The sequence below is a fragment of the Salmo salar genome, chromosome 16 (genome assembly GCF_965601325.2).
Source record: "Salmo salar chromosome 16, fSalSal1, whole genome shotgun sequence".
In the NCBI taxonomy this organism is placed as follows: domain Eukaryota; kingdom Metazoa; phylum Chordata; class Actinopteri; order Salmoniformes; family Salmonidae; genus Salmo; species Salmo salar.
The window spans coordinates 14,405,437-14,429,659 of NC_138306.1; the positions used below are offsets into that span (position 1 = coordinate 14,405,437).

The 24,223-nt window shown below is 42.7% G+C and overlaps 1 protein-coding gene, 2 long non-coding RNA genes and 1 pseudogene across 3 annotated transcripts in view; 2 read left to right on the forward strand and 2 right to left on the reverse strand.

Moving 5' to 3' along the window:
* Positions 1 to 231: 231 nt before the first annotated feature.
* LOC145861083 (uncharacterized) lies at positions 232 to 16,062 on the reverse strand. The gene is made up of 3 exons (XR_014380851.1): positions 15,748 to 16,062; positions 7,133 to 8,056; positions 232 to 574 (listed from the first exon to the last, which is right to left on the reverse strand). It is a non-coding gene; the product is annotated as an uncharacterized LOC145861083 (long non-coding RNA).
* On the forward strand, positions 3,043 to 3,719 carry LOC106573219 (ras-related protein ORAB-1 pseudogene; annotated as a pseudogene).
* Positions 15,950 to 20,317, forward strand: LOC145861082 (uncharacterized). Its single transcript, XR_014380850.1, has 2 exons — positions 15,950 to 16,227; positions 19,071 to 20,317. It is a non-coding gene; the product is annotated as an uncharacterized LOC145861082 (long non-coding RNA).
* A 29-nt stretch (positions 20,318 to 20,346) lies between these two features.
* vac14 (vac14 homolog (S. cerevisiae)) overlaps positions 20,347 to 24,223 on the reverse strand; it is a 32,987-nt gene continuing 29,110 nt past the window's right edge. Inside the window, exons 11-19 of the mRNA XM_014148030.3 lie at positions 23,464 to 23,608; positions 23,294 to 23,359; positions 22,832 to 22,979; positions 22,603 to 22,723; positions 22,233 to 22,407; positions 21,876 to 21,994; positions 21,680 to 21,759; positions 20,906 to 21,056; positions 20,347 to 20,749 (exon numbers count right to left, since the gene is read on the reverse strand). Coding sequence (XP_014003505.1) covers positions 20,575 to 20,749; positions 20,906 to 21,056; positions 21,680 to 21,759; positions 21,876 to 21,994; positions 22,233 to 22,407; positions 22,603 to 22,723; positions 22,832 to 22,979; positions 23,294 to 23,359; positions 23,464 to 23,608 — 1,180 coding nt within the window. The 3' untranslated portion in view covers positions 20,347 to 20,574. The remainder of the gene's footprint in view (positions 20,750 to 20,905; positions 21,057 to 21,679; positions 21,760 to 21,875; positions 21,995 to 22,232; positions 22,408 to 22,602; positions 22,724 to 22,831; positions 22,980 to 23,293; positions 23,360 to 23,463; positions 23,609 to 24,223) is intronic.

Here is a 24,223-nt window from a genome sequence, read left to right on the forward strand (position 1 = left end):
GGTAAGTCTCTTTGCACACCTGGATTGTGCAATATTTGCATTATTATTTAAAAAATTCTTCAAGCTCTGTCAAGGTGTTGGGGATCATGGCTAGACAGCGGTTTTCAAGTCTTTCCATAGATTTAAAGGTCGACTCAGCAGAATGACATTGCTACGAGCAGCACCATATAACTTGTGATTTCTTAAGCCAAATTTAACACCTTAACTAATTTAGGCTTGCACAAAGGGGGTGAGTACTTATGCAACAATTATATCATTTGTAGAATTTTCTTTTCACTTTGACATTATGGAGTTTTGTATAGATACATTACAATACAATCTATTATAAATCCCATTTTGTAACTCTGTTATGATGTGCTGTCAATCCGATTCATAATTGGGCAAGTACCACGCACACACAACCAAGATTTAAATGATGTATGTTTTATTGGATGTCCTGTGGTTCTCCATTAAGGAGTATTCCTAGAGTGCAATATAATGAACAAATGGTGTGTTCTCTGCAAAATACTGTGCAGCTGATGAGGATAAACACCGCGCCATGAGTCACAGGGAACTGCTTCACAGCCAGAGCCACCTGAAAATTAAACAAAATGGTTGCCATCAAAGCCTATACGATCATTGATCTCCACCGGCTGCACGAAGGGGATCAATCTCAGACAGAACACTGGCGAAGCAAATGACTGCTTGTTTGTCAACACCAAAGTGGAAAGTGATGAGATGTGTTGAAGCTGCGGTGGACAAACTAGACTGCATCTGTGGTTTGTTGTCTTGTATTCTACTCAATTGTTATTAGACCAGGGTCACAATGAGCTGCTCCTGCTGGGGTAGTGACACTCCCCAGCTAGCACGTAACGTTCTGAGAACCATATGTTCCCTTTCAGTCAACTTCGGTACAACATACTATCGGGAGTCGCACTCCTCTGACTTCGGTAGAAGGAGCTACAATCACGCCTGAAAAGGCAAATGACGAACGTGCGGCTCGGATTAATTCCTTCAATTATTCCGAGGAACAATTCACGCTATGAAAACACACCATTGGAACATGAGACTGTTACGTTGCGCCAACTAAACTGTCCCTTAGTGGTAAAGCGTGCTCACCCCCTGGACGTTGTGGGCTGAATTTTGTATGGTACTCATAAGTTTCTTAATCACAAACAATTAGCTATTCTTAAATTGCTTGACCTTGCTATAGCAATTAGTTAGATGGCTATCAAATTGTATTTGTCACATGCATCATAAACAACTGGTTTAAACTAACAGTCAAATGCTTACTTACGGGCCCTTCCCAACAATGCAGAGAAATAAGACAAAGAATAAATACATGAGTAACAATAACTTGGCTATATACACGGGGTACAAGTACCAAGTCGATGTGCAGGGGTAAGAGGTAATTGAGGTAGGTATGTACATATAGGTAGGGGTATAGTGACTAGGCAACAGTATAGATAATAAACAGTAGCAGCAGTGTATGTGATGAGTCAATAGTTAGTGCAAAAGGAGGTCAATATAGATAGTCTGGGTAGCTATCTAGTTAGCTATCTAGTTAACTATATAGAAGTCTTATGGCTTGAGGGTAGAAGCTGTTCAGGGTCCTTGGTTTCAGACGGTGCATCGGTACCACTTGCCATGCGGTAGCAGAGAGAACAGTTTATGACTTGGGTGGCTGGAGTCTGACAATTTTTAGGGCCTTCCTCTGAAACCGCATGGTATAGTGGTACTGGATAGCATGGCGCGTGGCCGTATGCGCTACCCTCTGTAGTTCCTTGCATTCGGATGCCAAGCCGTTGCAATACCAAGCGGTGATGCAGCCAGTCAAGATGCTCTCAATGGTTCAGCTGTAGAACCTTTTGAGGATCAGAGGGCCCATGCCAAAAAAAATGTCAGCCTCCTGAGGGGGAAGAGGTGTTGTCGTGCCTTCTTCATAACTGTGGGGGTGTTTGTGTGTGTGGACCATTATATTTACATTTACGTCATTTAGCAGACGCTCTTATCCAGAGCGACTTACAAATTGGTGCATTCACCTTATGATATCCAGTGGAACAACCACTTGTTGGGAGGGTAGGGGGGAGGGTTAGAAGGATTACTTAATCCTATCCCAGGTATTCCTTAAAAGAGGTGGGGTTTCAGGTGTCTCCAGAAGGTGGTGATTGACTCCGCTGTCCTGGCATCGTGAGGGAGCTTGTTCCACCATTGGGGTGCCAGAGCAGCAAACAGTTTTGACTGGGCTGAGCGGGAACTGTGCTGAAGGGAACTTGGCGTTGTGACTATAACTACTGTTCCCTGAAGGAGGGAAACTGAGTACAACAGCTGTTTAGCCACGTGTCATCTGTTCATGGGCTCTGTAAAGAGCAGTATTGAATAGAGGGAATGAATCCGAGCCTCACGCTTATCACCTGTGAAAGGGGGGGCTTCCAGCGAGGCACGGATTTCATTGGCCTTGTCAGGCATGTTGTAGATCCTTCAACCAAAGTTGCGAGAGTGTGACTCCCCATAGTACGATGTACCTTGTTTCCCTCCTCCAGGGAATAGAGGTTGGGTGACAGCGGGGTTGTCCTATGGTTATTTTGCATGCTACCTTCCCACAATTTTCTGAGAATGGTACAGGATAGTTGCTTTGCTTTGGAACATTCTCTTAAGGAACTTGACGACAATTTTTTTTTTGTTGCCAAGTTCAAACATATTTTGATTTTGGTAATTTTCTAGGAACATTTTTGACATTGGGAATATTCTCATAGTTAAGAGAACGTTAAATAACATTCTTCTGTGGAAATGTCAGTACTTCAGCATAACGTTTCCTACAGGTTCCTCATGGTTCTATATAAAGTCATGTTCTCCAGTTGTTCCAAGAATGTTAAGAAACAACATGCAGTTGCTATTTCCTGGTTGGTACTAGAAGCCATTTTGATTTTCAGACAATTAGCCTGGTTTTGGAGGAGTACCTTGCCAGCAAGTTAACTTAGCTTGCTACTTTTTTAATCAAAGGAATTAGCTAAGTACTTCGATTTTTCAGAGCAAGAGGAGATTTACTTTGACGAATCCATGATGAATCCTGATTGACTATTTATTCAAGCTGCTCCTGATCGGTGACTCTGGCATCGGAAAGTCATGTCTTCTACTCCGATTCGCAGATGACACATGCACAATCGGAGTAATACGAACTACAGAATTAGACGGAAACACCATTCAACTTCAAATCTGGGACACAGCTGGGCAGGAGGTTTCGTACTATCACATCCAGCTACTACAGAGGAGGCCACGGCATCATCGTAGTCTAGACCAGGAGTCCTTCAACAATGTCAAGCAGTGGCTACAGGAAATCGACCGCTATGCCAGTGAAAATGTCAACAAGGTGGGGAACAAGTGACTTAACCACAAAGAAAGTGGTGGATTACACAACAGCAAAGGAGTTTGCAGATTCCCTGGGCATCCCGTTCTTGGAAACGAGTGCCAAGAGCGCCACCAATGTGGAGCAGGCCTTCATGACCATGGCTGCTGAGATCAAGAAGAGGATGGGCCACGTACTCAAGATCCAGGGCTGCAGCTGAGAGAGAACCCCACCAACACCTCTAGCCCCACCTCAAGCACCCCCTACTGGCCTGTCAGCCCCCTCCACCATGCCCCACCTACCTAGCCTAACAGAAACCTAACAGAGGGGGGAAAGTCTGAGAGATTGTGTGTGAGGGAAAACAAAATTAAGTTGCCTGAATTTGTACTGCAGCCGCACTACCAAAAAAAAAAATATCATTATCTCCCCTCCCTTATTGCTCTGGTAATTGATGATTAGTAGTACTGTCTAGGCCATCTGTTTGCAGTCAGATGGACTGCCCATCACTGGTCCCCTCCTAGAGGCTTTACCCCACACCTTTCCCTGGACCTCAGAGACAACTGATTTTGTTTGCTCTCTCACGCCTGCACTTAAATGCCCCCTCTGTGTACAGGTTTATGAGAATAATGTGTGTGTTTATGAGAATGATGTGTGTGTGTATCTCACTGCATTCCTACTTCAGGGTTGGTCTGTGGTCAAATTCAATTATGTTTTCTTTTCTTCTGTCCCCCTCTTTTTTTTCTCTTTGCTTTCCTTTCCTGTTGGTTTTATATGCAATTTTTTATCGGCATGTCTCTTTAAGGTGTTTATTCGCTCATATGTGTGTCAGCCAACTGCACAAGTCTCAGTCTTGCGAAAAAGGACTGAAAAATATACAGTACCAGTCAAGTACCAGTGGGAATTTCAGTACCTCAACATAACGTTTCCTACAGGTTTCCTCATGGTTCTATTTCAAGTCATGTTTTGAAATTGTTCAGAGAACATAAACAGAACTTTTGTCACTTTTTCAGAGAAAGTTAAACATATACATTCCATTCTCAGCATCAACAAAACTCTCTATCCTCTATCTTGTTAAGTGGGTTCAGGTGTGTTGGCCACACCTCATCTTAATGAGTGCTTGTTTCCTTTGAAATGGGGTCTGTTTGAATAGAATAAAATGAACAGATTTTTATGCATAAAAAACATGGCATGCAAGCTCCATCCCGGAACAGTGGACTAATTCCCTAGATAGAGAACGAACGATTAGTGTTTCTATGATTAATGCCTAAGTAAATTAATATAAATGTGTTCGGTGCTTGGAGTTCTAAAAAGTTAAACTGAGTGGTCTTACTGCTGGCAATGTAATAAGAATCCCCCCATAAAGGCCATAAATCATGCACTATGATTATAGTCCGAGTATGCAATGTAGGTCAAGTCACAAAAAGTGCAAACATTTGGTATGCATGGAAAGGATACACAACCTGATGGTCATTGTAAAGCAATGCATTTCCTTCTCCATCCGCATTACCTTGTATGCATCCTTCACATACGCCGTTGAATGGCATTCAATGAATGGCACCGGAGCTCCTGACCAGCTCCTGACCAATTGTGCTAATTTGTGTGGTTTATTTTTTGCACAATTGTAACTTTCTTTTTTCTACATGTTAGTGACATTGTTTCAAAAGAGCCTGTGGACATCAAGCTGCCCAGTGACGCAAGCCTACCAGACGAGCTAAATGCCTTCTATGCTCGCTTCGATGCAGGCAACACTGAACCATACATGAGAGCACCAGCTGTTCCAGACGGCAGTGTGATCACGCCCTCTGTAGCTGATATGAGTAAGACCTTTAAACAGGTTAACAAAGCCGCAGGGCCAGATGGATTACCGGGACACGTACTCCGAGCATGCGCTGACCAGCTGGCAAGTGTCTTCACTGACATTTTCAACCTCCTGACCCAGTCTGTAATACCTACATGTTTCAAGCAGACCACCATAGTCCCTGTTAGGGATGGATATTACTACTCTTACCGATACTGCTTATCAATCCGGCACTTTAACAGCATTCTTATCCGTTCTTTTTGTTTTTTAAGAAGAAAAACTAAAATTAAGAACAGAATTAACATTGCTTTATTTTATGAAATGTAAAATAAATACAATTTACAGCAAAAGAAACAGCAATGTTTTGAACAAATCACTATAGACTAATGTTGTGATGATGGAAATGTAAAACAAATTTAAATAACATTTCCTGCAAAAGAAAATAGTGGTGTAGAGCAAAACGAGTGGGGCATGCACGTAGGCTGCAAAAGGACTAGCAGTTCTTCTGGAAAAATATCAACATATTTGACTTCTCTGCCAGAAGTTGGGACCTCTCCTGGCTTATTGTGTTCCGTGCAGTCAAATACCCTCTCGCTAGGGGTGGAGGTTTGAGCGCAGAGGTAGCTTGTTGCAATGTTTGTAAGGGGCACTCTTCTCCCACCACCACATCACAGGATCTTTAGCCATGGGGATGGGAGGCAGGCCTTTGTAGAGCTCGACCTCTGGGCCAACACACTCGCTGAGGGTGAGGGACGAGGTGTCCTGTTGTATCGTCAACCTCAACTCCCTGTCCTCCTCTGAGAACAGCTCTTCCAAGGCACTCCTTGTTTTGTACAATGGAGGGACTGTCTCCTCCATTTCCTCTCCTTCAGACTCCTCCTCCTGTTACTGGTGCGCTGTGTCTGTCTGCTCCAGCTCCTCTGACAGCCCTGGTGTTGCTCCTGTTACATTGGCCTCAACAGTTGCCTTCCTCAGCCTGTCCCAGGTGGCGTCACTCACTGGCCTCTCTATAAATCTGGGGTCCATTGTGGCCTCATGCAGGAAGGCTTGAATGTCCTCATCCTGATAGCGCTCAGAGGTTCTCCCACACCTTCTCTTTGATGGTTGCCACAAACATATCTTCATGCATCACAGTGAAGTGCTCTTCCAGTTTTTGGAGAACGGGTATGATCTGTCCACAGGTGGCATTCTTTTCACATGACACACACAGTTTGGATGTATAGAGGATTCTCATGAGCTGGACAAACTCCTCAGCCTAATGAAAGTCCTTGTCCTTCAGACGGTCCAGGTTGTCCTTGGTCATTGCTTTTCGCTGCTGCTTGGATCGCTGGATTCTGCTCCATGAATCTCTCTATCATTAAGAGTGAGTTCCATTTGATATACGACCACTGCTCTGATTTGGGCTGCCCATTTATCAATGGAAGTAATTTTGCAGATTTTCTGCGCTGCCAGATTCAATGTGGTAGGGCACCACAATGCCTCAGGAGGCTGAAAAGATTTGGCATGGGACCTCAGATCTTAAAATTTCTGCAGCTGCACCATCGAGAGCATCCTGACTGGTTGGCTTAACCTGTTACATTAACTCATGGTATGGCAACTGCTTGGCATTCGACCGCAAGGCGCTACAGAGGGTAATGCGTACGGCCCAGTACGTCACTGGGGCCGAGCTTCCTGCCATCCAGGACTTCTATACCAGGCTGTGTCAGAAAGGCCCTGAAAATTATCAGACTGTTCTCACTGCTACCACATGGGTATCGGTACTCTGCATTGTTGGTTAAGGGCTCACGAGTAAGCATTTCACGGTAAGGTCTTCCTACACCTGTTGTATTCGATACATGTGGCATTTGATTTCATCACTCACTCATTTACAATAGGAAAAGTAGTTTGAAGTTTCTTCACCTGTCTGTGTCTTATTTTAATTAACAAATGTGATAACTTGAAAGGCCTGAGTACTATATTAAGATGTCAGGCTTGAAAATACTGTCAAAGATTTTCACCCAGTTACTCACTACCCAATCCAGACGCAACTGGTTTCAAGTGGTCTTGTGATCTGCTACTGCCATCTAGTGGACGAACTGGGAATCAGACAGGGGATATTTACATCAATGGATAGGTAGACTTCAGCTTTCTCATCATATGTATATCCTTTCTGTAAGAGGAAAAAATATTCCTGTAAGACAAAGTATTACGTTGCACAAGCCCTGCACTTTTAAAATGGAAAGACCTTTATCAGAATTCCACAGTTACCTTTCTAACAGTACTAATCATGTGTTTGTAGGACTTATAGGTAATTTGAGGACAGTATACAATATTATGCATTGTTTAAAAAATGCCACCAGAGGGTGTCAGAGTTGAACAGTTTAACCTAAAATAAACTAGATGTGTTATTAAAAGTCTTATTGAATCAGTTGAAGTTATTCAAAAACCTATAATTTAGGCTCGGAGACTGTTAAAACCTCCCAGGAAAACTTTCAAGGAACCAGAGTAAAACATTTTCAGAAACTCCCTGCAACCTAAAAATAAACATTCCCAGAAGAGGCAAAGTTTTCACTTCTGTTCAGAACATTTAAAAAAACATTCAGTTTAGGGCCTCCCGAGTGGCGCAGCGGTCTAAGGCACTGCATCGTAGTGCTAGAGGCATCACTACAGACCCAGGTTTGTTCCCAGGCTGTGTCCCATAGGGCGGCGCACAATTGGCCCAGCGTTGTCCGGGTTAGGGGAGGGTTTGGCCGGGGGGGCTTTACTTGGCTCATCGTGCTCTAGCGACTCCTTGTGGCAGGCCGGGCGCCTGCAGGCTGACACCGCTCATCAGTTGAACAGTGTTTCCTTCAACATATTGGTGCGGCTGGCTTCCAGGTTAAGCAGGCAGGTGTGAAGAAGCAGTTTGGTGAGTCATGTTTTGGAGGACGCACGACTCGACCATCGCCTCCGAGCTGCAGCGATGAGACAAGATCAAAATTGGGGAGAAAAAGGGGGTAAAATACCAACAACAAAAAAACATTCATTTTTTACCTGTTAGGAAACTTATGGCGTCATTCCCACAACCAACATGAAACCAAAAATATATGTTCCAAGGAACCAAATGTGATTGCTGGGTCACTGTTCACTGGACTGTTGCCTCCTTAGAGAACCCATCTTCCTCCCACCGTCTGGGAGTACACAGATAAACATCCTGAGAAGATTGGTCATTACTCCCCAACTACATCAGCTCACCTCGGTGAGACCAAGACCAACAAAAGTTAACTTAGATTTTGAGAAAGTAATTGATCACTCTGAACTACATGAGCACTGAGCAGATGTTAGTGTACTGCAACACTGAATTTGTAATGCATGTGTTCAAAACAATATCAGGCTGTTCAAGATTACAATGGACCAGTGACTGGTTAGTATTTGGCTAGTAGTGAATGATTCATTATCCTAACCATAAGGACTTTCATATCATTTTTGGAGGTATTGTTGTAGGGCAATATCCTGGATCAAACAGCAGCCGTTTGTTGTAATTTGATGTCTCATAACTTTCTATATTAGTGTATTGATTCAAAAAAATATCTATGGGAAAATAAATGTTTATCTATAACAGGCTGTCAAGTGGGACAAATACTTTACTTGTGATCTGTTGATTCACTTCTGAACTGGTTGGGAAAGCCAAGTTAAGCAAGATGTTATTGTCTAATTTTACTTGTACAGAAACTATCTGAGTAATGTGTTCTGTGTGCAATAGCTGCAGGGGGTAAATAATGTGTGACAAAGGTGAGAATTGAAATCCCATTCAGTTTTGGGTAAAGTACAGAATAAAAACTGCATCCTCTATCTCTAAGGGGGGTTCAGATAATGACATGTTGTATGTCCGTGTACTGGCAGTGAACCAACAATAATTCCTGGGAGGTTTTAAGGCTCTGAGAACATAAATTACACGTTATTTTAATGTAACTAAATAAACATTTTAGAACATTCTCTAAATGTTGTGAACATTTTGTTATGGTCATTATTGAAAGTTTTCTTAACTGTTCTTAGTGTTGAGGTTTTTCAATAACTTAACTTTTACTGAATAATTTTTTTTACCGTTATTTAACTAGGCAAGTCAGTTAAGAACAAATTCTTATTTTCAACAATGGCCTAAGAACAGTGCTTGTTCAGGGGCAGAACGACAGATTTTTACCTTGTCAGCTCAGGGATTCGATCTTACAACCTTTCGGTTACAAGTCCAAAGCTCTAACCACTAGGCTGCCTGCCGCCCCACTGAATGTTTCAGTAAGACTTTGAATAGCACCTCCAGAGCACCTTTACTCTGATAAGCTGGCTTTGTTTTCTTGGAAATGGATCATACAGTATAAATTGCCTTACATGACATGTGAATTGAAGCCCAAGTCAAAAAATCTCTGAGCCGGACCACATACCCTCTCGGCAATGGGGGTCGAGCCCCAGGTGTCTGTGCCCTTAAACGGGGGCTTAATTTCCTGATTTAGCCACGGTTTCAATTCTCCTCATTAGGAAATGTGACTGAACGAGATTTGGGCCTTGGAGGCGTGCTTTGATGTGGGTGTCTTTTGTGTGTGTTCAAACGTGGGAAGCGTTTGTACTTTCACTCTGCCAAAACAGTACACAGTTACAGTACAGTCACTCACCCTTCTAGATAACTTGAAATAGTCTAACCCGGTCTTGTGTCTGGAAATAGCCTAGCCTAGCTAGCAAGCTAGACAACTTATTTTGGCAATTAGCTTCAGCGAGCCAGTGTGCGACCGTGGCAAAGTTGGTTTGACTTTGGACTGTGGGGCTAGTGGTGACCGTCAATGCATTACACAATGTAAATTGATTGTCTCATTAAAGCTGCAATATGTAACCTTTTGGCTGATCCAAAATATGTCTAAGAAGCAGTAGACCTCTTCTATGTGCGCTATTTCTATGCTTCCCTTCTTAAGTTCAGTTTACTACTTTTACGCTTTTGTACACCAGATTCAAACAGCTGAAAATACAATATGTTTTGTTAAGGAAAATATATTTCAGTGGTTTAGATGGCACAATGATTCTCAACACTATACTTGTTTTGTAAAAATTAAATTAGGTGAATTATTAGAATTTTTGCAAATGTTGGAGAGATTTCTGCATAGTGCATCTTTTAAATGCTTTCAATATGTGTATATGCATTTGTAGATGGTTTGAGGTTAATTAATTGAAATTTGGAGCTATGGACATTTGTATTACCCCATGTAGATTGTGTAATTTTACTGATGGTCCCTAACAAGCCCTATAAGTATATAAAATATACTTTTTATATTGACAAGATGGTCAACTGACCATTAACAATGGAAATGCATGTCCTCAAATATGGAAGGCAGGCGAGGAGGCGAGCTCAAGTGAGACCATTCTAGCTAATGAGTGGGCAGATACGCGTGTGAACAGGCATAACTCCGATATAAAGTCATTTTTTTTCCAAAGTTCCTGAAATGATACGTGTCCACTTACAGTACCAGTCAAGTTTGGACACCTACTCATTCAAGAGAATGCCAAGAGTGTGCAAAGCTGTCATCAAGTGGCTACTTTGAAGAATCTCAAATATAAAACTTAATTTGTTTAACACTTTTTTGGGTTACTACATGATTCCATGTGTTATTTCATAGTTTTGATGTCTTCACTATTCTACAATGTATAAAATAGTAAAAATAAAGAAAAACCCTAAAATGAGTAGGTTTGTCCAAACTCTGGACTGGTACTAGATAGATATATGGTCACATGATCTGGATTTTCAGGGCTTGAACAGGCCTACAACTTGCCATCTACGACTGGACAGGTTATGGTACTACTTCTACACTGTCATAGGGAAACAGATGAGTAAACTGCATAAAAGGTACAAGGATAAAGAACCTTTATATCACTAAGTACACACATTTGACACTTCTCAATATAACTGACCACATACAATGCAATCAATTTAACATAATGAACCTTTGGTTTTCAGACATAAGAACATTTGAAATGCCTTGCTTGTAGTGCCTTTCACCTTTGTAAATCCACCCTTCTGCCTGCCTGCTCAAGATTATCCATATTTTCATAAAAACCAGGGTCAAAACTATCCTAAATCACCTTTTCAAAAACGCAAGACATTTAATCCTGATTTTAAAGTCTTACTCGTCTCCTTTTCACTTAATTTCTCATGATTTACTTAAGGCCAAGTGCAGTGAAACTTGACTTTCCTGTGCTTTATGAAGTTGGAATAATACTGTGAAATTTTGAAAATGATAATGCCCTTTTAGTGCAAGAGCTGTTTGAAAATGCTGCATGAAATTTCAGCCCGTTTTGGTGGGATTGAGTTAAACGTAAGCGTTCCAAACCTCTGCCAATAACATTCCCCACTCAGACCACTCCCAGACAGTCCTTTGCTAAGCTATTTTTTTTTTTTTTGACAATTTTAATTTCAAACAATCACAGTATGGTACTTAATTTTAACCCAGAAATTGATGTTAAGATAAAAACGGCTGCATTGGACCTTTTAAAAGACGAGATATGAGCATTCACCGCCATCTAGTGGAGTTGTTGGGAACTTGAATTATTCATATTTACCACCGCTCAAACGAGTCTGCCTGTCTATTCAGATGTTTGCAGTGGAAATCAACAATGAGCACATCAACCCTTGAAATCCCAAGCCTATTTTTCTGGGTTTTAAAGTCAATAGGAGAGCATCTTAAAGTCACACTCCAGTCCCCTTTTCACCTAATTTACTTAAGGCACATCTCAATAGGTGGTCCAGGTATCCTCATGACATGAGGGGTGGGCCTTTCCTCTTTTGTTCTCTATTCCTCCTCTATAGACAGGATGGCTGACATCACGAAAAATATGTGCACGCTTTGATGGGTCTGGAAGCTATGCTTTGTTATGATTCTAAATGGTCAGATAGCTAGCAACAATGACAAGAAGCTGCCATGTGGGGAATCGTAGGTGGCTCGTTTCAGTTTTATCTTGTTCTTGGATCCATGCATCTTGTTTTGATTTCATGTCAATGCTAATATGTCATTTGCTAGATAAACTACTAACAATGTATTTGAGGGAAGTGCTCATTGTGCAAATTAATTTGTTTTCAATAAACATTGAGATTAAATATAATTTACATGTCAACCCCTTCCGTTTTGCCCCATAGTTGCGCATGTGTTGGTTTTGTTGTTAAACCAACCGGTCTATTGTTCACGCAAGCAAAGGAGGACGCCGAAGGCAGAGGGCACCATCAGACCAACTCCTTGAATGGCTTACTACTTGAAGTTTGCAGTCTAAAAATACACTATTTTTCTCAAAACATTACTGTATTTATATGTGTAATGTTTTCAACAGGGAAACGTTTTTTTTTTTTTAAATAGCTGGAGTGCATCTTTAAAGGTGAGATTAGATTACCGAATCCCTATCCAGAGGATCAGAACAAAACATCTCAGTTTTGAAATACCCAATTGAGATTTAATCTGATCAGAACTTTTGAAAAACTGTGCCCAGGGCCAAGTTTTACAAAAACTTTCGACAATTGGATTGGAATAAATCTTAGAATTTGGTATAAAAAAAATACGATTCAAATCCTTCGGCATTTGGATTTGGTAATCCAGTTTGACTTTTAAATCAGGATTAAATGTTTTTACGTTTTCAAAACTCAAAAGGTAGTGATTACAATAGTTCCAAATCATAATAATCTTGATACCACTAGAAGGGTGGATTTATATTGAACAAAAATAAAACGCAACAATTTCAGGTTTGAGTTAGTTCATATAAGGAAATCAGTCAATTGAGAAATGAATTAGGCCCTAATCTATGGATTTCACATGAATGGGAATACAGATATCTTAAAAAAAGGTTGGGGCATGGATCAGAAAACCAGTCAGTATCTGGTGTGGTGAGTATACAGGCCATGGAAGAACTGGGACATTTTCAGCATCCAGGAATTGAGTACAGATCCTTGCGACATGGGGCCGTGCATTATTATGCTGAAACATGAGGTGATGGCGGCAGATGAATGGCACGACAATGGGCGTCAGGATCTCGTCACGGTGTCTCTGTGCATTCAAATTGCCATCGATAAAATGCAATTGTGTTTGTTGTCCATAGCTTATGCCTGCCCATACCATAACCCCACCATTACTGATTTTATTTTATTTATTTAACCTTCACAACAATGACATCCGCAAACCGCTCGCCCACACGACTCCATACACAAGCATGGTCTGCGTTTGTGAGGCAGGTTGGACAAACTGCCAAATTCTCTATAAACGAAGGAGGCGGCTTATGGTAGAGAAATGAACATTAAATTCTCTGGCAACAGCTCTGGTGGACATTCCTGCAGTCAGCATGGCAATTGCACACTCAAAACAAGGCCACTAAAATGTGCAGTTGTCACAACACAATGCCACAGATGTCTCAAGTTGGGGGAGTGTGCTATTGGCATGCTGACTGCAGGAATGTCCACCAGAGCTGTTGCCAGAGAATTTAATGTTCATTTATTTCTCTACCATAAGCCACCTCCGTCCTTTTAGAGTATTTGGCAGTCCAACTGGCCTCACAACCGCAGACCATGTGTAACCATGCCAGCCCATGACCTCCACATCCGGCTTCTTCACCTGCGGGATCGTCTGCGAACAGCCACCTGGGCAGCTGATGAAACTGAGGAGCATTTCTGTCTGTAATAAAGCACTTTTGTTGGGAAAAACTTGTACTGATTGGCTGGGCCTGGCGCACAAGTTGGTGGGCCTATGAATTTACAGGCCCACCCATGTGAAATCCATATATTAGGGCCTAATGAATTAATTTAAATTGATTGATTTCCTTAGATGAACAGTAACTCAGTAAAATCATTGAAATTGTTGCATGTTTATATTTCCAGTATAGTTTACTCCTCTCTGTTATCATGAGTGTAGAAGTAGTACCATAACCTGTCCAGTAGATGGCAAGGTGTAGACCTGTTCAAAACCCTGAAAATCCAGATTCTATGACCTTGAGATTGGGCAATCAGGATCAGAGTGATTTTTTTTTTTAAAAGCCAGATCGATCCAATCCTGGATTGCAAAAAAATACTATTACAGGATCCGGATAATTCTGATACAGATTAAAAACATTGACTACTTAGCATTGAGCTTCCTCCATTTTAAGGTCCATGCTAAAATGGGTTATATCCATCTAGAGCCCTCACTCTACCTCTATGGTCTATCCGCCTGTAATTCTGGGCCTATTCATAAAGGGTCTCAAACGTAGAAGTGCGATCTGGAATTCGTTTTGGATTTTAGATTAAAATGAATGGACAAGGGGGACCTCATCCTGGATCAGCACTCCTACTCAGATATACTTTATGAATATGAACCCTGGTGTTTGTTCTAAAAGGTACACCCACTCCAGTGTATGCTATATCTTGTGTAGTACACAGGGATGCAAACTGGTGAGGGCCCAAAAAGGTGACTTTTTTTTTTTACACTGAAACATGCAGAAAATCCCTGCTAGGGGGAAATGCAGGTTAACTAATTAAACAACAAAAGAATATGATCTACATGATCAGTCTCTGTGTGTAAAATGAAGTGGTTAATGTGAACCTAACTCGCAGCTAAAAAAATAAAGTAACCCAATGTTATTTGTTGCCTAGACTTTACTGCAAATGACACTCAAGTCTTGAGAAAAAAACACACTAATATTGCAGTTAGCCATGGCAGCCTTTATAATAGAATGCCTGTGACCACACACACCCCTAAATAATGCACTTGGGGGAGAAAAAACATCTTAAATAGAATGAAACAGGCATTCTATTTTTGCTCTATTATAGTGGCCACTATAGCAGACATCGATCAAGTGCACAAGAATGTGCGCAAAAATAATTCACTGAGTAAAAAAAATGTAATAACCCCCCCTCACACGTGTCAACACAACAAAAGCAATATCTTTTGGGCTACACTGCACATTATTCCTGTGGACATCTGTTCTACAATGTGCCAGCAGAGCATGATAGCTTTTGTTGGCATAACTGAACTCTTTCAGGCAGAGAGTACACCTGGCATACACCTTTTTATCCACTGTATAAACAAAAAGTGAGAGAGGGAAAGTGTGGTGTTCCTTTCACCTCTATAGTGGCATATAGTTTAAGCCAGGCCCAGCTCCAGCTCCACTTAACGGTTTAACAAGCAACGCCTCATTTTCACCTAATTCTCTCATTCTGAAAATTAACCACATACTGTGGAGGGAAAACATTAGTTCACATATAGTAGTTAGTTCGTTAGATAGTTAACTAGTTAACATTTCATTAAGATTGCCAGGGTCCAGTAAGCAACTAAAGCGTTATAACTTAAGGAACGGCAAGGAGTCGTATAACGTTACCAGTTAATACTATAGCGAATTGGTTAGGTTACTAACGTTAAGTTAGCTCATCTGATGTTTTAACGTTAGCTGTCTGACTTCATTAGCCAGCTAATTTTCACACCATAAACTAAATTATTTGATCAGTTAACTAGGCTAATGTTGCTCAACATTTCTCTGGCTAGCTAACGCGGATAATTCGACCCAGCTAGCAAGATACTTAACAATACTCGTTCCACCACACTTTCTCCCTCACCTCAAACTTTTCAAAATGCCAGTTTTTCGGATTCATGTCATTAAGTACACTTCATCACCTCACCTGGTCTCCGTGGTCAGGCTTCTCACCTACCTCTTCGTTATCGTTCAGGGGACACGCTGCTGTAAATGACCTGGTAAACTAGTTATTAGTCTTTGAGACACCCCAGTAAACTGCCTTTCCAGTCTTTCCAGAGCGTGCGCTGATGCTGTAACTAGCAAGTTGACTATCTTTTCTCTTCAGTCACGTGTTGCATTCTGTTATGTGAACGGTTGGCTGAGCCTTGGAAACAGCCAGCACTGCGCCAAATGCTCATCACTCGTTCGCATACAGCCAGTAGTCATCCAAAGCCCCCCGGCATTCGGAGCCTCTTTACTGTGTTGCCACCATGCTCGATGCTAGTGACAAGGACCGCTACTTCAATGCAGACAAGAAACAGGGTTTACGTGAAATGTTAGACACAGCTGGACAAGATGGAAACCGTTACAGGACGCACGGAGGAAATCCTGGTTGAGACTGAACAAATTATCAACGAAACAGCAAGTAAGTGAAAAATGTTTTGATTATGTTTTACTGGTAATGGGGACATATGTAAATGCAAACAAAATAACTTTTTGGTGTGTGTCTCAACTATTTAACTCTACTAGAACCCTTAAAAAAGGCCGCTACAATATCTGATATCGGTATCGCCAAAAAAAAGTGTCATATCGGTGCATCCCTACTAATAACAAGTTAGATCACTCTTTTCGTGTTTACAATGGGTCTGAGCAGCATCACCGAAGCGCATCAGCTGTAAACAAAACTGAAACATTGCATATTCATGGTAACTGACAAGTACCATACCACCAGCCTTGTCTAAAATGAGTCCACACCTGCCCCACTGTTACTGCCCAGCTGCTACAGTAGCTACTGTATGCCAAAACATTACTCCGCTAGCTACATCTGCTGAGAGTATTACCTTGATCAAGATGAAGTACTAACAATTTGTGGCATGCCAATGCTTTAAAAATGAAATCTGAAATGATTTCTGAAAGAAAAAAAAGCAGCCTTCGCAAATGGAGGATGGCTTTCACTTCAGCAGTAATACATTTATGAACTACTTTGAGGAAAAGATCATGATCATTAGAAAGCAAATTACAGACTCCTCTTTAAATCTGGGTATTCCTCCAAAGCTCCATTGTCCTGAGTCTACACAACTCTGCCAGGACCTAGGATCAAGGAAGATACTAAAGTGTTTTAGTACTATATCTCTTGACACAATGATGAAAATAATCATGGCCTCCAAACCCTCAAGCTGCATACTGGACCCTATTCCAACTAAACTACTGAAAGAGCTGCTTCCTGTGCTTGGCCCTCCTATGTTGAACATAATAAACGGCTCTCTATCCACCGGATGTGTACCAAGCTCACTAAAAGTGGCAGTAATAAAGCCTCTCTTGAAAAAGCCGAATCTTGATCCAGAAATTATAAAAAACTATCGGCCTATATCGAATCTTCCATTCCTCTCAAAAATTTTAGAAAAAGCTGTTGCACAGCAACTCACTGCCTTCCTGAAGACAAACAATGTATACGAAACGCTTCAGTCTGGTTTTAGACCCTATCATAGCACTGAGACTGCACTTGTGAAGGTGGTAAATGACCTTTTAATGACGTCAGACCGAGGCTCTGCATCTGTCCTCGTGCTCCTAGATCTTAGTGCCACTTTTGATACCATCGATCACCACATTCTTTTGGAGAGATTGGAAACCCAAATTGGTCTACATGGACAAGTTCTGGCCTGGTTTAGATCTTATCTGTCGGAAAGATATCAGTTTGTCTCTGTGAATGGTTTGTCCTCTGACAAATCAATTGTAAATTTCGGTGTTCCTCAAGGTTCCGTTTTAGGACCACTATTGTTTTCACTATATATTTTACCTCTTGGGGATGTCATTCGAAAACATAATGTTAAATTTCACTGCTATACGGACGACACACAGCTGTACATTTCAATGAAACATGGTGAAGCCCCAAAATTGCCCTCGCTAGAAGCCTGTGTTTCAGACATAAAGAAGTGGATGGCTGCAAACTTTCTACTTTTAAACTCGGACAAAACAGAGATGCTTGTTCTAGGTCCCAAGAAACAAAGAGATCTTCTGTTGAATCTGACAATTAATCTGGATGGTTGTACAGTCGTCTCAAATAAAACTGTGAAGGACCTCGGCGTTACTCTGGACCCTGATCTCTCTTTTGAAGAACATATCAAGACTGTTTCAAGGACCGCTTTTTTCCATCTACGTAACATTGCAAAAATCAGAAACTTTCTGTCCAAAAATGACGCAGAAAAATTAATCCATGCTTTTGTTACTTCTAGGCTGGACTACTGCAATGCTCTACTTTCCGGCTACCCGGATAAAGCACTAAATAAACTTCAGTTAGTGCTAAATACGGCTGCTAGAATCCTGACTAGAACCCAAAAATGTGATCATATTACTCCAGTGCTAGCCTCCCTACACTGGCTTCCTGTTAAGGCAAGGGCTGATTTCAAGGTTTTACTGCTAACCTACAAAGCATTACATGGGCTTGCTCTTACCTATCTTTCCGATTTGGTCCTGCCGTACATACCTACACGTACGCTACGGTCACAAGACGCAGGCCTCCTAATTGTCCCTAGAATTTCTAAGCAAACGGCTGGAGGTAGGGCTTTCTCCTATAGAGCTCCATTTTTATGGAATGGTCTGCCTACCAATGTGAGACTCAGACTCAGTCTCAACCTTTAAGTCTTTACTGAAGACTTATCTCTTCAGTAGGTCCTATGATTAAGTATAGTCTGGCCCAGGAGTGTGAAGGTGAACGGAAAGGCTGGAGCAACGAACCGCCCTTGCTGTCTCTGCCTTGCCGGTTCCCCTCTTTCCACTGGGATTCTCTGCCTCTAACCCATTTACAGGGGCTGAGTCACTGGCTTACTGGTGTTCTTCCATGCCGTCCATGGGAGGGGTGCGTCACTTGAGTGGGTTGAGTCACTGACGTGGTCTTCCTGTCTGGGTTGGCGACCCCCCCCCCCTTGGGTTGTGCCATGGCGGAGATCGTTGTGGGCTATACTCGGCCTTGTCTTAGGACGGTAAGTTGGTGGTTGGAGACATCCCTCTAGTGGTGTGGGGGCTGTGCTTTGGCAAAGTGGGTGGGGTTATATCCTGCCTGTTTGGCCCTGTCCGGGGGTATCATCGGATGGGGCCACAGTGTCTTCTGATCCCTCCTGTCTCAGCCTCCAGTATTTATGCTGCAGTAGTTTATGTGTCGGGGGGCTAGGGTCAGTCTGTTACATCTGGAGTATTTCTCTTGTCTTATCCGGTGTCCTGTGTGAATTTAAATATGCTCTCTCTAATTCTCTCTTTCTGTCTTTCTCTCAGAGGACCTGAGCCCTAGGACCATGCCTCAGGACTACCTGGTATGATGACTCCTTGCTGTCCCCAGTCCACCTGGCCGTGCTGCTGCTCCAGTTTCAACTGTTCTGCCTGCGGCTATGGAACCCTGACCTGTTCACCGGACGTGCTTGTTGCACCCTCGACAACTACTATGATTATTATTATTTGACCATGCTGGTCATTTATGAACATTTTAACATCTTGATCATGTTCTGTTATAATATCCACCCTGCACAGCCAGAAGAGGACTGGCCACCCCTCATAGCCTGGTTCCTCTCTAGGTTTCTTCCTAGGTTTTTGGCCTTTCTAGGGAGTTTTTCCTAGGGAGTTTTTCCTAGCCACCGTGCTTCTTTCACATGCTTTGCTTGCTGTTTGGGGTTTTAGGCTGGGTTTCTGTACAGCACTTTGAGATATCAGCTGATGTACGAAGGGCTATATAAAAATAAATTTGATTTGATTTGATATTGTGAATCCAACACAGGACCCACAGATCAATCACCAGCCATAAAAGCATGACTGACATCACCTGCTGTTTACATACGCATGCATAGACTATATGAGCTGATGAAAAGAAAGTCATTATTATTATTATAATACATGGTCCACTTTATTTTATACGTTTCACTTGATAACACAAGGTCAGTCTGTCTACAGAAGGCCTGGCCAGGAAGCAGGTATGGTAGCAATAAGAAAATAAAGTAAATGACAACAGTTCAAAAGAGAAAAGGGGTGCAGAGCAGTCAGTTAGGGGAAAAAACTCGTTGTAGAGAAATGAGAAGGGAAGGATGGAGAAGAGTTCAGTGGTCAAGAGAGAGATATTTAACACTGTTCAACAAGCATGACACAAGCATGACTTGAATTCAGGTGAGGGAGTGTCCAGTTGTTTAGCTTTGGGGAACAAGAGCCTAAAACTAGAGTCGGAAGAACATGTATATTGTACAGGTCTTTTGGGACAACTGTGGAATATCGGCCTGCCAAGTAACATCAAGCAGTTTAAATAGTGAGAACAAAGATGGTGTTCATTATTTTAAAAACTAAACATAACATGCAAGCGGTTTCCCCTGACCTAATTTCAAGCTTTGATTGTCCTCCAGTCAAAATAAGGTAGTGTCACTTCTTACAATAGGATTAGGTGGGCCTAAACAAATTGTCCATGCATCTGGAGAAAGCAGGGTGAAATACAAATGTATGGTCTGTGTGTGTGTGTGTGTGTGTGTGTATGCAACTCAACACTTCCAGCACCTGAACAAAAAAAATACTGTTTAAAAAAAGAAAAATCTGAATTGATGTCCTTTATTCCTACAGAACGTTCAATGGCTAAAAAATGTATTAGTACAAGGGTGCTCCTAAACAAGAGATGAGCAGTCTTCATTCAGTTTGGTTCCTTTAAGTTACAGGTTGGGGTGTTTAGCGTCGCCGTGTGTGGGCATGCGTGGGTGAAGGCTTGACGCAGTGCCCTGCCTCAGGGGTCAAAGATGGTCCCAATGCGTCACAGCACCAGCTTCCGGTCTGGGTGGTCAGCGCGGCCTGAGCGCTGGTGGCGCACCTCCAGGTGTTTGCTCTGGACCCGGTCAAAGTGCTGCAGCAGGTCATTGTAGTCCATGTGGGTGTAGGCCGGACGCTTGGTGCCAACAGGCTTAGACTCAATGTACTTTGACTCATCCCTGCAACATAAAAACATGCTTCCAGATAAATTATAACAATACATATGCATGGGGCACATCCGATGAGAAGTGTTAGGATGAATATTATAATGGCCATGGGAATAGAATTCTGCACTGTGGGCACACCACAAGAACACAGTGTTTAGTTCTACTCACACTGTCCTCATAAGCTCTGGGTTAGGCACACAGCGCAGGCGGTGGGAGAGAAGCTGGAAGGCCTGGCTCTGGGGCAGCAGCATCAGCAGGCCGTACAGGGCCTTGATCAGGTATGGATTGTTCTCCACATCCAGCAGTTGGAGACGCAAGTCTATAAAAACAAACAGTTGAGAGACCGGTAGGTTGGCTAGTGTGTATGTTTGTAGTGCGGTGCAATGTGTGGCTGAATCCCAAATCACTACCTTCCCCTTCCCCCTCCATTTGCACATTCATGCGTACATCTGCCATATGCACCAGTGTCCCAAAGCTGAGGGAGTGAAAATTGAGGTTGTAGGGGCTAATTACACCTTCCGATAGCCACTCGGCCAAGCCAACAAGGCTGCAGGCTCCAGGGCGAAGTGCTTTACCGATACACACAGCGATATGTTTGGAGAGGCGCGTTACGTCTGAGGCTTGACACGTAACAACAAATAATGGCCAAATTAAATGTTAACTGTTACTGAGGTTTATCTTGTAAAACGACAGAGGGAATTTGTTAATTTGAACTTCATGCTTGTTTTATTATTGAAATGTGGAACATGAATTGCATCATTCAAGTCACAAGTGTGTCCCAAAGTTGAAGGGTTGATCCCCCTCGCAACTCTAAGTTGCCCTCAAAAGTTCCATCAGAAACACGTGAAAACGGAGGGCCATCCGTTTGAGTTGGTAGGGGCGAGTGGGTGGTTTGGGATCCACTGTGTGTGTTCTGATCCAATATTGAGCTGTGGGACTCACAGGTAAAGATGGGGCTCTCGATCAACTGTACCAGCTTGTCAACTTCCATGAGGAAGTCTACAGTCACCTCCAAATCACCGCTAAATGGCTAACATTAAGGAAATATGGTATGCCATAATATACCAATAGGCATACACTACGAGGTGCAACAATGCTGATATGCAAAATGTATATCAAAGACAACCAGAAAGGATACAACTTCTGGATGAGGTCATAGGCATGGCGGTAGTTCTGGGTCAGGAAGCAGAGAGACACAGTGGCCACAGGGTTGTGACACCAGGAACGATACAGGCAGCAGAACAGGGCACAGCTCTCCTGCAGGGGGCACCAAACACAATTAACGTGAGGATACACACAGCAGGGAAAACTATACCTCATTGGGTCAACAGGGTTAGGTTCAATTCCATTACAATTCTGCCCGTTCAAGAAGTGAATTAAAATTCATGTTTAGCACATTTTTCAAAATTCTTTCATTTTTTTTATTGGAAATTTCATATATTCAAATGGAATTGGTGGTCAGCCATACAGAGGAATCCCATTTCTCAGGCATTACCTGTGTGCGCAGGTCCTTGAGCTGGTTGCGCAGCTGAAAGAGCTCTGCGGAGGTGAGCAGGATGGTGTTGAGCGTCTGCACCATGGTGGATGCAAACTTCAGGTCCTCTTCCTTCAACAGGATGTCTGCCATGGAGTGGAATATGTTCTCCGCGTGCAGAAGCAGACACAGCTGCCTGGGTGGGATGAGTGTAAGGAGAGTGAGGTGATGGGTAACTGAAACTACAAACAATCCCAGAGGGGCGGAGTAGGTTGAAAAATAAACAAATCCATGGTCTCTTGAGAAACTTGGGAGTTTCAGCAAAAAAAATTCACAGGAGCCTGTGAGTCTAACTCAATGTCGCAGCTCGTTGATGCACATATGTCACTACCTGATAATGAAGGCTCCTCTGTTCTCCAGCAGCTTTCTCTCCAGGCAGAAGCGCTTCAGCAGGTTGATCATGAACTTGTAGAAGTAAGAGTTCATGCTGGGGGTGGAGGGCGACGCGTCGCCTATTTTGGAACCAGGGTTACAGGACATTAGGTGGGTGAGAATTAATGCTCAATGCATCATTTACTTTTATGCATTATACTACTGTTCCGGAGCCATTTTCTACTCACCCACGACTGTCTGTGGGCCTGCCTTGGCCCCATCAGGAACCTGAAGCTCCAGTTTACTGTCAGAATTATCACAGGAGCCTGAGGAATCGGTCTGTCCTGCTGGGGAAGACGCAATCTCAGCCAGAACCTCCAGGTCCTTAAGAATGACCTGGATAATAGATGGGGTGAGGTTGGTTACTTTTGTAAAAACTTGTATTAAAAAGATAGTTCAGCCAAATTACAAATTGCTTACATCGTAAGGAAACCAGTCTATGGACAAGGCAAGTCGGCAATCAATGCTTTGGTTGTTAACATGGCCAATTGGATTTGCCACAAATGCTCAAAAGTAAGCAGTTGAAACAGTGGCCAAGTAAACAAAACCAAAAGCATGGATTGCTGTTCAACCTTGTCCATAGACTGCTTGGATTAAGTATACCTTTAACATTAGTGAGATACTGAACTGGGGGTGCATGTAGTACTCACCTCATCAGACTCATCTGAGAGCGTCTTCAGCAGCATGGGGAACAGACTGTCTGTGTGCCGGAACATCTACACGTCACATAGGCACACAAATAGACACAACAGATCAGTGTGCTGATATACATACTGTAAAACACTCTAAAGAAAGGAGCAGCATTGGTAATACGACCCACTTTGCGAGGTGTCTTGATGTAGAGGTGGTACAGCCACTTGAGCACGGCGATGCGGGTCATCATGCCGGTGGAGGAGTCATGCAGGTGGCGGTCCAGCACCTGAACTATCCCATCAAGGTCAAGGGTCACCTGTGACCGGTCAGCACTATCCAGGAGAGAGAAAACAGGTAAGAATGGAAGTACGCAAGACAAAGATATGGAAACACATACTCCAAAATATGTAACAGCAGATACTAAAAAGCCACAGGGGGAAACAGAAACAATACAGAGGAAGATCAAACACTGTAGAGGCCTTTGAGGCATGGTCGAGTATAACAGAAAACAGTAGACCCACATAAATGAGACATATGTGTCGGACTGCACGACAGATCTGGGCAATTCAGCAGCTTAGCAAGTTAACACTGCTCTAGACTCTAGAGGACACAATGCACAAGCTTTCAGATCTACTGCACAGCTAGGCCAGCAGGAACTATGGGAAATCTGGAGTTTATCTACAGTGCATTGAGAAAGTATTCAGACCCACTTTCCACTTGCTCTTCGCCACATTGTGTGCCCCCCCCCCTACCCCATTGCAGCGGGAGGCCCTTTTTAAAGTGTATTCAGACCCTGCACTCAGTACTTTGTTGAAGCACCTTTGGCAGCGATTACAGCCTCAAGTCTTCTTGGGTATGACGCTACAAGCTTGGCACACCTGTATTTGGAGAGTTTCTCCCATTCTTCTCTGCAGATCCTCTCAAGCTCTGTCAGGTTGGATGGGGAG